Raw genomic sequence first — 16424 nt, forward strand, 5'->3', positions numbered from 1 at the left:
TCATCATGGACAACTTTAGCATTTTAGCTAATTAACAACTACTTAGCATGTTAGCTAACCCTTCCACTAACCTTAAACCCCTTAGCCCTAATCCCTAGCATAGCTAACATTAACCACCTAGTTCATGTTAGAATTAGCCATCTAGCTAATGTTAATTGGAAATCGTAACATATTGTACATTTCAGAAAATGTGTGACATACTGTATTGTATGAATTGCAATTTAAAACATATCACACCATAAGGTTGATGGACATCCACAAATGAACGCATACCATACCGAAATGTAATGTGTTTTACTAATAGGAGTGTCCCTTGTTTACATTTACTATGTCACTGTAGGTCTCCCCGAATCCTGGTTGGAAACGTTAGAAAGCTATGAGCAGTTTCTTGGGTTGATGGGTAGGTAGGCTGTTTATACGGGACATATTCAGGCGTGCATCACATGCCCTTCGTAATAGCATCGTTTATTCTCTCTGTCCATAGCTCTCTCGTGGATGAAGTCACACTATGAGTTTACACTTCCTTCCAATCCGTGACAATCTGACAAATAGATGAGTGGATGACACGCTCTGACATCAGCATAGTTTATTGTACACGGACGGGAACTGTCGGCTGTTGATTCCACGGGCAGCATCTGGCAAAGTTTACTATTCGAGATCCTCTGTTTTGTTCATCTCTAGATATAATAAAACCGCGCAAACGATGTTGGTTTCAATTTAAGACCGGTCGAGCTTTCTATCCCGTAGCTTTCGAAATCGCCATTGCTAGGAAGGTTGAACCGTGCACAGTGATGAAGAGTGGAGACTGGGGCTTCCGGTGTAAAACAGGCTGTCTTTATGAAATCCAACGAGGTGCGGAACTACTGCCGATTCCTGCTCCCGCTGCATATTAGGCCTATCATAATCTATTGTTATCCGAGATGATATCCCGTACGAGTTGAAACGAATCCGACAAAACACCTGGAATATAACGAAAGCCGTCTCAACCAGCCTGCTCAGCCATCCACGCTCCATTGCAAATGTCAGTTTCACTGGAAATACATCAAGTCATTTGATGGGATCTTATTTCTCGCTTATTAAAACAGAGAAGCCATTCCCGTGGGGTTTATTTCATGGGGATGTGTTCAAGACAAGAGAGAATACAAAAAGACGTCAACATCGTAATTCAAAGGAGCAAGGCAGAGAAAGACTGCCTTTTCTCTGGTGAGTGTGTGTGTGTGTGTGTGTGTGTAGTTAGTCAGTGGTGGTAGTGGTGTGTTCCAACCGTTAGGTTATGTGGTCTAGTGTATGTTGAGGAACACACTCATTTTACATCACTGCCTTCAATAGCAATAGCATCTTCTAGACCTGACAGTTGTCAATATCATTAACAAATTAATCTAATCATTAGGCCTAAATAATTGCATTCGATAGCTGTGTTTGATGATTAAATTGGGAAAACCCAGATACCATTATAGTCTATAATTTTACATCACTGCCCTCAATAACATAAGCATCTTCTAGACTTGACAGTTGTCAATATCATCAACAAATTAATCTAATCATTAGGCCTAAATAATTGCATTCGATAGCTGTGTTTGATGATTAAATTGGGAAAACCCAGACACCATTATAGTCTATCATTACATTTTTGTCTGGCAAAACATTTGTAGGCCTTGATACGGATAGTTTGAAATGATGATCATTATTTCACATGAAGAGAAATAGGAATAGATTAATATTCTTGTCATGATGACAACAGGCTTTGGCTAAACATCCCTACAGAATATGACAGGCTTTGGCTAAACATCCCTACAGAATATGACAGGCTTTGGCTAAACATCCCTACAGAATATGACAGGCTTTGGCTAAACATCCCTACAGAATATGACAGGCTTTGGCTAAACATCCCTACAGAATATGACAGGCTTTGGCTAAACATCCCTACAGAATATGACAGGCTTTGGCTAAACATCCCTACAGAATATGACAGGCTTTGGCTAAACATCCCTACAGAATATGACAGGCTTTGGCTAAACATCCCTACAGAATATGACAGGCTTTGGCTAAACATCCCTACAGAATATGACAGGCTTTGGCTAAACATCCCTACAGAATATGACAGGCTTTGGCTAAACATCCCTACAGAATATGACAGGCTTTGGCTAAACATCCCTACAGAATATGACAGGCTTTGGCTAAACATCCCTACAGAATATGACAGGCTTTGGCTAAACATCCCTACAGAATATGACAGGCTTTGGCTAAACATCCCTACAGAATATGACAGGCTTTGGCTAAACATCCCTACAGAATATGACAGACAGACAGACATATTGAAGACACCAGCCCGACTGGTCCATTTGCCTATTGACGTTACATTTCAACCGGACATAACGTAACGGTTGTGTAAATGTGATATTGTCTGACAATTTATGCTCCTTTACATATTTGGTCAGTCAGTGGAACCCCTTTTGATGTTGCCATGGAAACTGCGTTTGTTGAAGGGATTTTTTTCCTTCTCTCCCTGTGGTTGTATCTTGCCATTGTGTAGTAGTGGATAATAACCCTCTTCTTGATTTCCGTTCTGACCGGTTCTATTTCCCCTCTTATTGATTTCCGTTCTCACCGGTTCTATTTCCCCTCTTATTGATTTCCGTTCTGACCGGTTCTATTTCCCCTCTTATTGATTTCCGTTCTGACCGGTTCTATTTCCCCTCTTCTTGATTTCCGTTCTGACCGGTTCTATTTCCCCTCTTATTGATTTCAGATTTCAGATATACTGACGCCACCTTCACCTTCACTTATTCCAAAGGCTCCAGAAGGTACAGTACAACGTTCTTAGATTGTTGACATCATTCATTCATTCTGTGCCATTGATTAAACTGTATCCTACTGGGCCATTTATTATTTACCATGAACACACTGTGTCCTACTGGGCCATTTATTCTGTACCAATGATACACTGTATCCTACTGGGCCATTTATTCTGTACCAATGATACACTGTATCCTACTGGGCCATTTATTCTGTACCAATGATACACAGTGTCCTACTGGGCCATTTATTCTGTACCATTGATACACTGTATCCTACTGGGCCATTTATTATTTACCATGAACACACTGTGTCCTACTGGGCCATCTATTCTGTACCATTGATACACTGTATTCTACTGGGCCATTTATTCTGTACCATTGACACACTGTGTCCTACTGGGCCATCTATTCTGTACCATTGATACACTGTATCCTACTGGGCCATTTATTATTTACCATGAACACACTGTCCTACTGGGCCATCTATTCTGTACCATTGATACACTGTATCCTACTGGGCCATTTATTCTGTACCAATGATACACGGTGTCCTACTGGGCCATTTATTCTGTACCATTGATACACTGTATCCTACTGGGCCATTTATTATTTACCATGAACACACTGTGTCCTACTGGGCCATCTATTCTGTACCATTGATACACTGTATTCTACTGGGCCATTTATTCTGTACCATTGACACACTGTGTCCTACTGGGCCATTTATTCTGTACCATTGATACACTGTATCCTACTGGGCCATTTATTCTGTACCATTGACACACTGTGTCCTACTGGGCCATTTATTCTGTACCATTGACACACTGTGTCCTACTGGGCCATTTATGCTGTACCATTGATACACTGTGTCCTACTGGGCCATTCATTCTGTACCATTGATACACGGTGTCTTACTGGGCCATTCATCCTGTACCATTGATACACTGTGTTCCTACTCGGCCAATCATTCTGTACCATTGATACACTGTGTCCTACTGGGCCATTCATTCTGTGCCATTGATAAAACTGTATCCTACTGGACCTTTCATTCTGTACCATTGATACACAGTATCCTAATCTGTACCATTGATACACTGTGTCCTACTCTGTACCATTGATACATAGTATCTTACTGGGCCATTCATTCTGTAGCATTGATACACGGTGTCTTACTGGGCCATTCATCCTGTACCATTGATACACTGTGTTCCTACTCGGCCAATCATTCTGTACCATTGATACACTGTGTCCTACTGGGCCATTCATTCTGTGCCATTGATAAAACTGTATCCTACTGGACCTTTCATTCTGTACCATTGATACACAGTATCCTAATCTGTACCATTGATACACTGTGTCCTACTCTGTACCATTGATACATAGTATCTTACTGGGCCATTCATTCTGTAGCATTGATACACAGTATCCTACGCTGTACCATTGATACACTGTGTCCTACTCTGTACCATTGATACACAGTATCCTACTGGGCCATTCATTCTGTACCATTGATACACAGTATCCTACTGGGCCATTCATTCTGTACCATTGATACACAGTATCCTACTGGGCCATTCATTCTGTACCATTGACACACAGTATCCTACTGGGCCATTCATTCTGTACCATTGACACACAGTATCCTACTGGGCTATTCATTCTGTACCATTGATACACCCCAGTGTGTGATGTGTCTGTGTGTGTGTGTGTTTAGGGGTGTGTGTGTACACCTCATGCAAGTTGGTGCGTGTGTGTGTGTGTGTTTATACAGCGAGTGGGTCTGATCCTGATTGGTTAAAACCACATTCCAGCTGGTGTCTATTCCACAAGTTACCACCAGCTAAATGTATGATGTTAAAATGCCTATTTGCTCTGTTCCATCTGACTGTGCAATCCACTGTCTCATCAGCCCAGCCAGGCATTTTGTAAACTTGATATCCACTGTAAAAAGCATCTCGACATTATCTCACATTTCTTTTAAATTAACATTTAGTTTTCAAAAGTGGAGATTTGTATAAACCTTGTTTTCTGTCTCTCCGACATTTGCAACATTGTTTCAATGTCCAAATTCAATCTCCAGCTGTCCCATAGTAATGAACGTGTCAGGAGTCGAGACGAGACAGACGGGAAGGCAGCGTTTCTCAGACAGTCAAAATCATGAATCGGCTGGCATCATTTTTATGGATATATACAAAGAAATGTAAATTTAAATAAGGTAAAATGAAACAAAGTGCAGCTAGTTTGTAGTCTTTCCAGTTTCAGTTTGAAGTGATTGTGTTAGCTGTGTTGTAAGCTGTGTTGTTAGCTCGCTCCTCTGAACAACAGTGTCCTGACAATGAGCACATTTTCAATGTCAGGTGAAATCGCTCCTCATTAGCTCATTGTTATGGATGTGTCCAAATAAATGTCACTAGAAAACATCTTGAACTAATGCAAATGCAGCAACTTTGTTGTTATTCTGGCTGCACTTTTTGACTGTAAATTAGCCATAGTTGAAAAGCTAGCAAGCAAGGGATAAGAATGTTGCCAGCCAGTATGGTAATGGATCATTTAGAATGAACGACTGGGTTGCCATAGATACAGAACAAAAAGACTGAACGACTGGGTCGCGTCCATAGATACAGAGCAAAAAGACTGAACGACTGGGTCGCGTCCATAGATACAGAACAAAAAGACTTAACGACTGGGTCGCGTCCATAGATACAGAGCAAAAAGACTGAACGACTGGGTCGCGTCCATAGATACAGAACAAAAAGACTGAACGACTGGGTCGCGTCCATAGATACAGAACAAAAAAGACTGAACGACTGGGTCGCGTCCATAGATACAGAACAAAAAGACTGAACGACTGGGTCGCGTCCATAGATACAGAACAAAAGACTGAACGACTGGGTCGCGTCCATAGATACAGAACAACAAGACTGAACGACTGGGTCGCGTCCATAGATACAGAACAAAAAGACTGAACAACTGGGTCAGAACAAAAAGACTGAACGACTGGGTGCGTCCATAGATACAGAACAAAAAGACTGAACGACTGGGTCGCGTCCATAGATACAGAACAAAAAGACTGAACAACTAGGTCTCGTCCATAGATACAGAACAAAAGACTGAACGACTGGGTCGAAATCCATAGATACAGAACAAAAAGACTGAAAATATGACTGGTTGTCGCGTCCATAGATACAGAACAAAAATTGACTGAACGACTGGGTCTCGTCCATAGATACAGAACAAAAAGACTGAACGACTGGGTCGCGTCCAGAGATACAGAACAAAAAGACTGAACGACTGGGTCACGTCCATAGATACAGAACAAAAAGACCAACTCCTGGGTCGCGTCCATAGATACAGAACAAAAAGACTGAACGACTGGGTCATTGGTTGTTGCTGGGTAATTCCACAGGAAACAGAATTGTCCATAGATACAGATCAAAAAGACTGAACGACTGGGTTTTAACAATCCATAGATACAGAACAAAAAGACTGAACGACTGGGTTACTGTAAAACGTCCATAGATACAGATCAAAAAGACTGAAAACTGGGTCGCGTCCATAGATACAGAACAAAAAGACTGAACGACATAGATACAGAACAAAAGACTGAACGACTGGGTCGCGTCCATAGATACAGAACAAAAAATGACTGAGACTGGGTCAGTAAGTCCATAGATACAGAACAAAAAGACTGAACGACTGGGTCGCGTCCATAGATACAGAACAAAAAGACTGAACGACTGGGTCAGCGTCCATAGATACAGAACAAAAAGACTGAACGACTGGGTCGCGTCCATAGATACAGAACAAAAAGACTGAACGACTGGGTCTCGTCCATAGATACAGAACAAAAAGACTGAACGACTGGGTCGCGTCCATAGATACAGAACAAAAAGACTGAACGACTGGGTCGCGTCCATAGATACAGAACAAAAAGACTGAACGACTGGGTCTCGTCCATAGATACAGAACAAAAAGACTGAACGACTGGGTCGCGTCTCTGGTGTAACCGTATAACTTTAGACCGTCCCCTCGCCCATACCCGGGCGCGAACCAGGGACCCTCTGCACACATCAACAACAGTCACCCACAAAGCATCGTTACCCATCGCACCACAAAAACCACAGCCCTTGCAGAGCAAGGGGAACTACTACTTCAATGTCTCAGAGCAAGTGACGTAACCGATTGAAACGCTATTTAGCGCGCACCGCTAACTAGCTAGCCGTTTCACATCCGTTACACTGGCACAGAACTGATAGAACGAACAACCAGCCCCCTTGGGTAGCGACCCTAGATTTGTGTCGGGACTAAAATCTTGTGGAAGGATGAAATAATATGAATACATTCAACAAAATTATGTTTTTAATGAAAATATGTGAATCATTATTTGAATATGTTGGTTAACCCGTCGTATAAAAGTGATGATGCCTGAGAAGCCGGTGTTTGGAGGACATATTGGCACGGTTTGTCAAACCTCAACTCCATCTCTGGCCTAACCACACCCATGCCAATATATCCTTTAAACACTGGCTTCTCGGGATTTATCACGTAAGTGTACACCTCTCATGACTTGCGTACCGTGTGTGTTTGTGTGTTAGTCTGTGTCTGTGTGTTGGTTTTGCTTACTGAAGGAAATGCCACCATCTCCTGTGGTTGTTGCTGGGTAATTCCACAGGAAACAGAATTGCGCTGAGACTCAGATTTCTTCTATTTAAATGAATGCCAAACAAAAACATTAATTTCAATGTTTAAAAACCACACAACTCTATGCACAAGGACTACTTTTAACAATTTACACGGAACCTTTTACACAAGAACACGTTTACTGGAAGAACTGTGCAAACTTACTGTAAAACTTACTGTAAAACTTACTGTAAAACTTACTGTAAAATTACTGTAAAATGTCCCTCAGGTTTTTATGTGACCACGTATTCCAAAAACTCTTAAAACATCTACTCTGAATTAAGATTCAACGATGTCAGCAGACAGAATAATGAGGTGTCAGCTATGACATCACACCTGGAGTTATAACAAATGTCATTTAGTTATTGGAAGTACAGTAAGTGGAGTATGATTGTACACCCAGTAACAGAATTGCAGGGGGTACCGGTACAGAGTCAATGTGGAGGCTATATACAGGGGGTACTGGTACAGAGTCAATGTGGAGGCTATATGCAGGGGGAACCGGTACAGAGTCAATGTGGAGGCTATATACAGGGGTACTGGGCAGAGTCAATGTGGAGGCTATATACAGGGGGTACTGGTACAGAGTCAATGTGGAGGCTATATACAGGGGGTACCGGTACAGAGTCAATGTGGAGGCTATAAACAGGGGGAACCGGTACAGAGTCAATGTGGAGGCTATATACAGGGGGTACCGGTACAGAGTCAATGTGGAGGCTATATACAGGGTGTTACGGTACAGAGTCAATGTGGAGGTTATATACAGGGGGAACCGGTACAGAGTCAATGTGGAGGCTATATACAGGGTGTTACGGTACAGAGTCAATGTGGAGGCTATATACAGGGTGTTACGGTACAGAGTCAATGTGGAGGCTATATACAGGGTGTTACGGTACAGAGTCAATGTGGAGGCTATATACAGGGTGTTACGGTACAGAGTCAATGTGGAGGCTATAAACAGGGGGAACCGGTACAGAGTCAATGTGGAGGCTATATACAGGGGGTACCGGTACAGAGTCAATGTGGAGGCTATATACAGGTTGTTACGGTACAGAGTCAATGTGGAGGTTATATACAGGGGGACCGGTACAGAGTCAATGTGGAGGCTATATACAGGGTGTTACGGTACAGAGTCAATGTGGAGGCTATATACAGGGTGTTACGGTACAGAGTCAATGTGGAGGCTATATACAGGGTGTTACGGTACAGAGTCAATGTGGAGGCTATATACAGGGTGTTACGGTACAGAGTCAATGTGGAGGCTATATACAGGGTGTTACGGTACAGAGTCAATGTGGAGGCTATATACAGGGTGTTACGGTACAGAGTCAATGTGGAGGCTATATACAGGGTGTTACGGTACAGAGTCAATGTGGAGGCTATATACAGGGGATACCGGTACAGAGTCAATGTGGAGGCTATATACAGGGGGAACCGGTACAGAGTCAATATGGAGGCTATATACAGGGGGTACCGGTACAGAGTCAACGTGGAGGCTATATACCGGGGGTACAGGTACAGAGTCAATGTGGAGGCTATATACAGGGTATTACGGTACAGAGTCAATGTGGAGGCTATATACAGGGTATTACGGTACAGAGTCAATGTTGAGGCTATATACAGGGGGGTACCGGTACAGAGTCAATAGTCAAAGTGGAGGCTATATACAGGGTGTTATGGGTACAGAGTCAAAGTGGAGGCTATATACAGGGGGTACCGGTACAGAGTCAATGTGGAGGCTATATACAGGGGGTACCGGTACAGAGTCAATGTGGAGGCTATAAACAGGGGGTACCGGTACAGAGTCAATGTGGAGGCTATATACAGGGGGTACCGGTACAGAGTCAATGTGGAGGCTATATACAGGGGGAACCGGTACTGTGTCAATGTGGAGGCTATATACAGGGGGTACCGGTACAGAGTCAATGTGGAGTCTATATACAGGGTATTACGGTACAGAGTCAATGTGGAGGCTATATACAGGGTGTTACGGTACAGAGTCAATGTGGAGGCTATATACAGGGGGTACCAGTACAGAGTCAATGTGGAGGCTATATACAGGGGGAACCGGTACAGAGTCAATGTGGAGGCTATATACAGGGTGTTACGGTACAGAGTCAATGTGGAGGCTATATACAGGGTGTTACGGTACAGAGTCAATGTGGAGGCTATATACAGGGTGTTACGGTACAGAGTCAATGTGGAGGCTATATACAGGGTGTTACGGTACAGAGTCAATGTGGAGGCTATATACAGGGGGGTACCGGTACAGAGTCAATAGTCAAAGTGGAGGCTATATACAGGGTGTTATGGGTACAGAGTCAAAGTGGAGGCTATATACAGGGGTACCGGTACAGAGTCAATGTGGAGGCTATATACAGGGGGTACCGGTACAGAGTCAATGTGGAGGCTATAAACAGGGGGTACCGGTACAGAGTCAATGTGGAGGCTATATACAGGGTGTTACGGTACAGAGTCAATGTGGAGGCTATATACAGGGGGAACCGGTACTGTGTCAATGTGGAGGCTATATACAGGGGTACCGGTACAGAGTCAATGTGGAGTCTATATACAGGGTATTACGGTACAGAGTCAATGTGGAGGCTATATACAGGGTGTTACGGTACAGAGTCAATGTGGAGGCTATATACAGGGGTACCAGTACAGAGTCAATGTGGAGGCTATATACAGGGGGTACCGGTACAGAGTCAATGTGGAGGCTATATACAGGGTGTTACGGTACAGAGTTAATGTGGAGGCTATATACAGGTTGTTACGGTACAGAGTCAATGTGGAGGCTATATACAGGGTGTTACGGTACAGAGTCAATGTGGAGGCTATATACAGGGTGTTACGGTACAGAGTCAATGTGGAGGCTATATACAGGGTATTATGGTACAGAGTCAATGTGGAGGCTATATACAGGGTGTTACGGTACAGAGTCAATGTGGAGGCTATATACAGGGTGTTACGGGACAGAGTAAATGTGGAGGCTATATACAGGGTGTTACGGTACAGAGTCAATGTGGAGGCTATATACAGGGGTTACCGGTACAGAGTCAATGTGGAGGCTATATACAGGGTGTTACGGTACAGAGTCAATGTGGAGGCTATATACAGGGGGTACCGGTACAGAGTCAATGTGGAGGCTATATACAGGGGGAACCGGTACAGAGTCAATGTGGAGGCTATATACAGGGGGTACCGGTACAGAGTCAATGTGGAGGCTATATACAGGGTGTTACGGTACAGAGTCAATGTGGAGGCTATATACAGGGTGTTACGGTACAGAGTCAATGTGGAGGCTATATACAGGGTGTTACGGTACAGAGTCAATGTGGAGGCTATATACAGGGTGTTACGGTACAGAGTCAATGTGGAGGCTATATACAGGGGTTACCGGTACAGAGTCAATGTGGAGGCTATATACAGGGTGTTACGGTACAGAGTCAATGTGGAGGCTATATACAGGGTGTTACGGTACAGAGTCAATGTGGAGGCTATATACAGGGGGTACCGGTACAGAGTCAATGTGGAGGCTATATACAGGGGGAACCGGTACAGAGTCAATGTGGAGGCTATATACAGGGGGTACCGGTACAGAGTCAATGTGGAGGCTATATACAGGGTATTACGGTACAGAGTCAATGTGGAGGCTATATACAGGGTGTTACGGTACAGAGTCAATGTGAGTGGAGGCTATATACAGGGTGTTACGGTACAGAGTCAATGTGGAGGCTATATACAGGGGTTACGGTACAGAGTCAATGTGGAGGCTATATACAGGGGTACTGGTACAGAGTCAATGTGGAGGCTATATACAGGGGGTACCGGTACAGTGTCAATGTGGAGGCTATATACAGGGTACGGTACAGAGTCAATGTGGAGGCTATATACAGGGGTTACGGTACAGAGTCAATGTGGAGGCTATATACAGGGGGTACCGGTACAGTGTCAATGTGGAGGCTATATACAGGGTGTTACGGTACAGAGTCAATGTGGAGGCTATATACAGGGTGTTACGGTACAGAGTCAATGTGGAGGCTATATACAGGGTGTTACGGTACAGAGTCAATGTGGAGGCTATATACAGGGGGTTACCGGTACAGTGTCAATGTGGAGGCTATATACAGGGGTTACCGGTACAGAGTCAATGTGGAGGCTATATACAGGGTGTTACGGTACAGAGTCAACCTGGGGCTAGGCTATATACAGGGTGTTACCGGTACAGAGTCAATGTGGAGGCTATATACAGGGTGTTACGGTACAGAGTCAATGTGGAGGCTATATACAGGGGGAACCGGTACTGTGTCAATGTGGAGGCTATATACAGGGGGTACCGGTACAGAGTCAATGTGGAGGCTATATACAGGGGGGTACAGAGTCAACCTGGAGGCTATATACTGTTACGTCAGAGTCAATGTTGAGGCTATATACAGGGTGTTACGGTACAGAGTCAACCTGGAGGCTATATACAGGGTGTTACGGTACAGAGTCAATGTTGAGGCTATATACAGGGTGTTACGGTACAGAGTCAATCTGGAGGCTATATACAGGGTGTTACGGTACAGAGTCAATGTGGAGGCTATATACAGGGTGTTACGGTACAGAGTCAATGTGGAGGCTATATACAGGGGGTACCGGTACTGTGTCAATGTGCGGGGGCACCGGTGTCGAGGTAGTTGAGACAATATGTTCATGTATTTAGAGTTATTTGTGACTATGCATAGATAATAACAGAGATTAGCAGCAGTGGGGGAGTGGGGGAGGGGGGATGGGGTAGCCATTTGATTAGGGGTCTTATGGCTTGGATGTAGAAGCTGTTTAGAAGCCTCTTGGACCTAGACTTGGCGCCCGAGTCTGCAGAGAGTCTATGACCAGGGTTTGATTGGCTGTCTATGACTGTGGCTGTCTATGACCAGTCTGTCTATGACTTGGCTGTCTATGACTAGGGTGGCTGTCTATGACTGTTGTCTATGACCAGCTGTCTATGACCAGGGTGGCTGTCTAGACTAGGGTGGCTGTCTATGACCAGGGTGGCTGTCTATGACCAGGGTGGCTGTCTATGACTAGGGTGGCTGTCTATGACCAGGGTGGCTGTCTATGACCAGGGTGGCTGTCTATGACCAGGGTGGCTGTCTATGACCAGGGTGGCTGTCTATGACTAGGGTGGCTGTCTATGACTAGGGTGGCTGTCTATGACCAGGGTGGCTGTCTATGACCAGGGTGGCTGTCTATGACCAGGTGGCTGTCTATGACCAGGGTGGCTGTCTATGACTAGGGTGGCTGTCTATGACCAGGGTGGCTGTCTATGACCAGGGTGGCTGTCTATGACCAGGGTGGCTGTGGCTGTCTATGACTAGGGTGGCTGTCTATGACCAGGGTGGCTGTCTATGACCAGGGTGGCTGTCTATGACCAGGGTGGCTGTCTACCAGGGTGACCTGTCTATGACCAGGGTGGCTGTCTATGACCAGGGTGGCTGTCTATGACCAGGTGGCTGTCTATGACCAGGGTGGCTGTCTATGACTAGGGTGGCTGTCTATGACCAGGGTGGCTGTCTATGACCAGGGTGGCTGTCTATGACCAGGGTGGCTGTCTATGACCAGGGTGGCTGTCTATGACTAGGGTGGCTGCAGTCTTTATTTTTAGGGCCTTCCTCCGACACCGCCTGGTATAGACCTTGACTTTCAACACATTTTGTTACAGCCTGAATTTAAAATGAATTACATTTAGATGTTTGGTCACTGGCCTCTACACACAATACCCCCATCATGTCAAAGTGGAATTATGTTTTTCGAAATTTGTACAAATTAATACAAAATTAAAATTTGAAATTTATTGAGTCTTTAAAGATTCAACCTCTTTCTTATGGGAAGCCTAAATATGTTCAGGAGTAAATATTTGCTTAACAAGTCACATAATAAGTTGCATGGACTCACTCTGTGTACAATAATAGTGTTTAACATACTTTTTGAATGACTACCTCATCTCTGTACCCCACACATTTAATTATCTGTAAGGTCCCTCGGTCGAGTAGTGAATTACAAACACAGATTCAACCACAAAGACCAGGGAGGTTTTCCAATGCCTCACAAAGAAGGGCACCTATTGGTAGATGGGTAAAAAAAATAAAAACAGACATTGAATATCCCTTTGAGGGTGAAGTTATTAATTACACTTTGGATGGTGTATCAATACACCCAGTCACTACAAAGATACAGGCGTCCTTCCTAACTCAGTTGCCGGAGAGGAAGGAAACTTCTCAGGGATTTCACTATGAGGTCAATGGTGACTTTAAAACAGTTACAGAGTGATAGGAGAAAACTGAGGATGGATCAACAACATTGTAGTTACTCCACAATAATAACCTAATTTACAGAGTGAAAAGAAGGAAGCCTGTTCAGAATAAAAATATGACAAAACATGCATCCTGTTTGCAACAAGGCACTAAAATAAACACTGTAAACAAATTGGCAAAGCAATTCACTTTTTGTCCTGAATACAAAATGTTATGTTTGGGGCAAATCCAATACAACACATTATTGAGTCCTACTCTCCATATTTTCAAGCATAGTGATGGCTGCATCATGTTATGGGTATACTTGTTACAATGACCATAATCTATTCCGGCAGTAATTGACGGCTCAGGCAGGTCAGAGAGGAAGAGGCGAACCGAGAGATTTAACTCAAGCCAAAATCTGTCCATAATAAGCACAATGCGTATCTATGGGCTTATTTTGGACCTAAGCAAGTTCCCTGCATTCCCACCTTGGGACAGCGACTCCCATTTGTTAGGGAGGAGACATGAGCATCTCGTCATTATATACAGATCTCTGGACGGATACACTTTAACACCTGCTACGTTATGTTAGATACACACAGACCACACACAACACAACAATGAGGGACTGAGACAGTTCGTGAAAGTATGTCTTATCTACTTCAAATCAAATCAAATAAAATTTTATTTGTCACATACACATGGTTAGCAGATGTTAATGCGAGTGTAGCGAAATGCTTGTGCTTCTAGTTCCGACAATGCAGTAATAACCAACAAGTAATCTAACTAACAATTCCAAAACTACTGTCTTATACACAGTGTAAGGGGATAAAGAATATGTACATAAGGATATATGAATGAGTGATGGTACAGAGCAGCATAGGCAAGATACAGTAGCTGATATCGAGTACAGTATATACATATGAGATGAGTATGTAAACAAAGTGGCATAGTTAAAGTGGCTAGTGATACATGTATTACATAAGGATGCAGTCGATGATATAGAGTACAGTATATACGTATGCATATGAGATGAATAATGTAGGGTATGTAAACATTATATAAGGTAGCATTGTTTAAAGTGGCTAGTGATATATTTACATCATTTCCCATCAATTCCCATTATTAAAGTGGCTGGAGTTGAGTCAGTGTCAGTGTCAGTGTGTTGGCAGCAGCCACTCAATGTTAGTGGTGGCTGTTTAACAGTCTGATGGCCTTGAGATAGAAGCTGTTTTTCAGTCTCTCGGTCCCAGCTTTGATGCACCTGTACTGACCTCGCCTTCTGGATGATAGCGGGGTGAACAGGCAGTGGCTCGGGTGGTTGATGTCCTTGATGATCTTTATGGCCTTCCTGTAACATCGGGTGGTGTAGGTGTCCTGGAGGGCAGGTAGTTTGCCCCCGGTGATGCGTTGTGCAGACCTCACTACCCTCTGGAGAGCCTTACGGTTGAGGGCGGAGCAGTTGCCGTACCAGGCGGTGATACAGCCCACCAGGATGCTCTCGATTGTGCATCTGTAGAAGTTTGTGAGTGCTTTTGGTGACAAGCCGAATTTCTTCAGCCTCCTGAGGTTGAAGAGGCGCTGGTGCGCCTTCTTCACGATGCTGTCTGTGTGAGTGGACCAATTCAGTTTGTCTGTGATGTGTATGCCTTGGAACTTAAAACTTGCTACCCTCTCCACTACTGTTCCATCGATGTGGATAGGGGGTGTTCCCTCTGCTGTTTCCTGAAGTCCACAATCATCTCCTTAGTTTTGTTGACGTTGAGTGTGAGGTTATTTTCCTGACACCACACTCCGAGGGCCCTCACCTCCTCCCTGTAGGCCGTCTCGTCGTTGTTGGTAATCAAGCCTACCACTGTTGTGTCGTCCGCAAACTTGATGATTGAGTTGGAGGCGTGCGTGGCCACGCAGTCGTGGGTGAACAGGGAGTACAGGAGAGGGCTCAGAACGCACCGTTGTGGGGCCCCAGTGCTAAGTTACCTTAGCTTTCTTGGGAACAGGAACAATGGTGGCCCTCTTGAAGCATGTGGGAACAGCAGACTGGTATAGGGATTGATTGATTGATTGACTAGTTCTACTTTGAAGAACTAGTCAAATGATTTGGTCAGACAGCAGCATACTTAGGCAGACTAGCTAAATAGGATGACAACAGACAGTACAGTATGGGGTGAACAGAGATAACTGTCTGGCTGACTGCTACTGCCTGGGTAGAGATGAGATGATGACTTTAAGGAATGAAAAATGATAAAGTCATAAAATCAGACCGAAATAATATGATAACTGAAATATTGTATTATTTAATAGTAATTTACTCTTTCTCTATGGATGTCTACCCAATGTGGACCTGACAGACACAATGGAATATTTTCAATGTTTTGGCAATTAAATGTTCACTGTTTTTGCTTTTGGAAATTCAATTTAAAAAAAAAAGAAATCTCTAAAATCATTGAAATGTCATTATTTGATAATGTAGTGAATGTTTTGTTTTTTAATTTATCTAAATCAAATAGCGTGATTATTTTGTAATAATAATAACCAAAACCGAAACAACATCAAAAAGCACTAGTCGCTCAGCACTAGTGATGGTTCTTACTAGACAGAGGCCATGAAGCTATTTATAGCCTTAGCCACAGTGGTAAATCAACCAGTTCCTTGTTTCGAAGCA

At 43.8% G+C, this 16424-nt stretch overlaps 1 protein-coding gene across 3 annotated transcripts in view; it reads left to right on the forward strand.

The window, feature by feature from the left end:
• The first annotated feature begins 482 nt into the window (after nucleotides 1–482).
• The window catches only part of parp8 (poly (ADP-ribose) polymerase family, member 8), a 93863-nt gene continuing 77921 nt past the window's right edge, over nucleotides 483–16424 (forward strand). The window contains exons 1-2 of one of the 3 annotated variants that reach the window (XM_042320224.1): nucleotides 483–1203; nucleotides 2750–2804. In XM_042320224.1, coding sequence (XP_042176158.1) covers nucleotides 1113–1203; nucleotides 2750–2804 — 146 coding nt within the window. In that variant the 5' untranslated portion in view covers nucleotides 483–1112. The remainder of the gene's footprint in view (nucleotides 1204–2749; nucleotides 2805–16424) is intronic. The other 2 variants (XM_042320225.1, XM_042320226.1) reach the window with 2 other exon arrangements.

The sequence above is a fragment of the Oncorhynchus tshawytscha genome, linkage group LG04 (genome assembly GCF_018296145.1).
Source record: "Oncorhynchus tshawytscha isolate Ot180627B linkage group LG04, Otsh_v2.0, whole genome shotgun sequence".
Taxonomy (NCBI): Eukaryota; Metazoa; Chordata; class Actinopteri; order Salmoniformes; family Salmonidae; genus Oncorhynchus; species Oncorhynchus tshawytscha.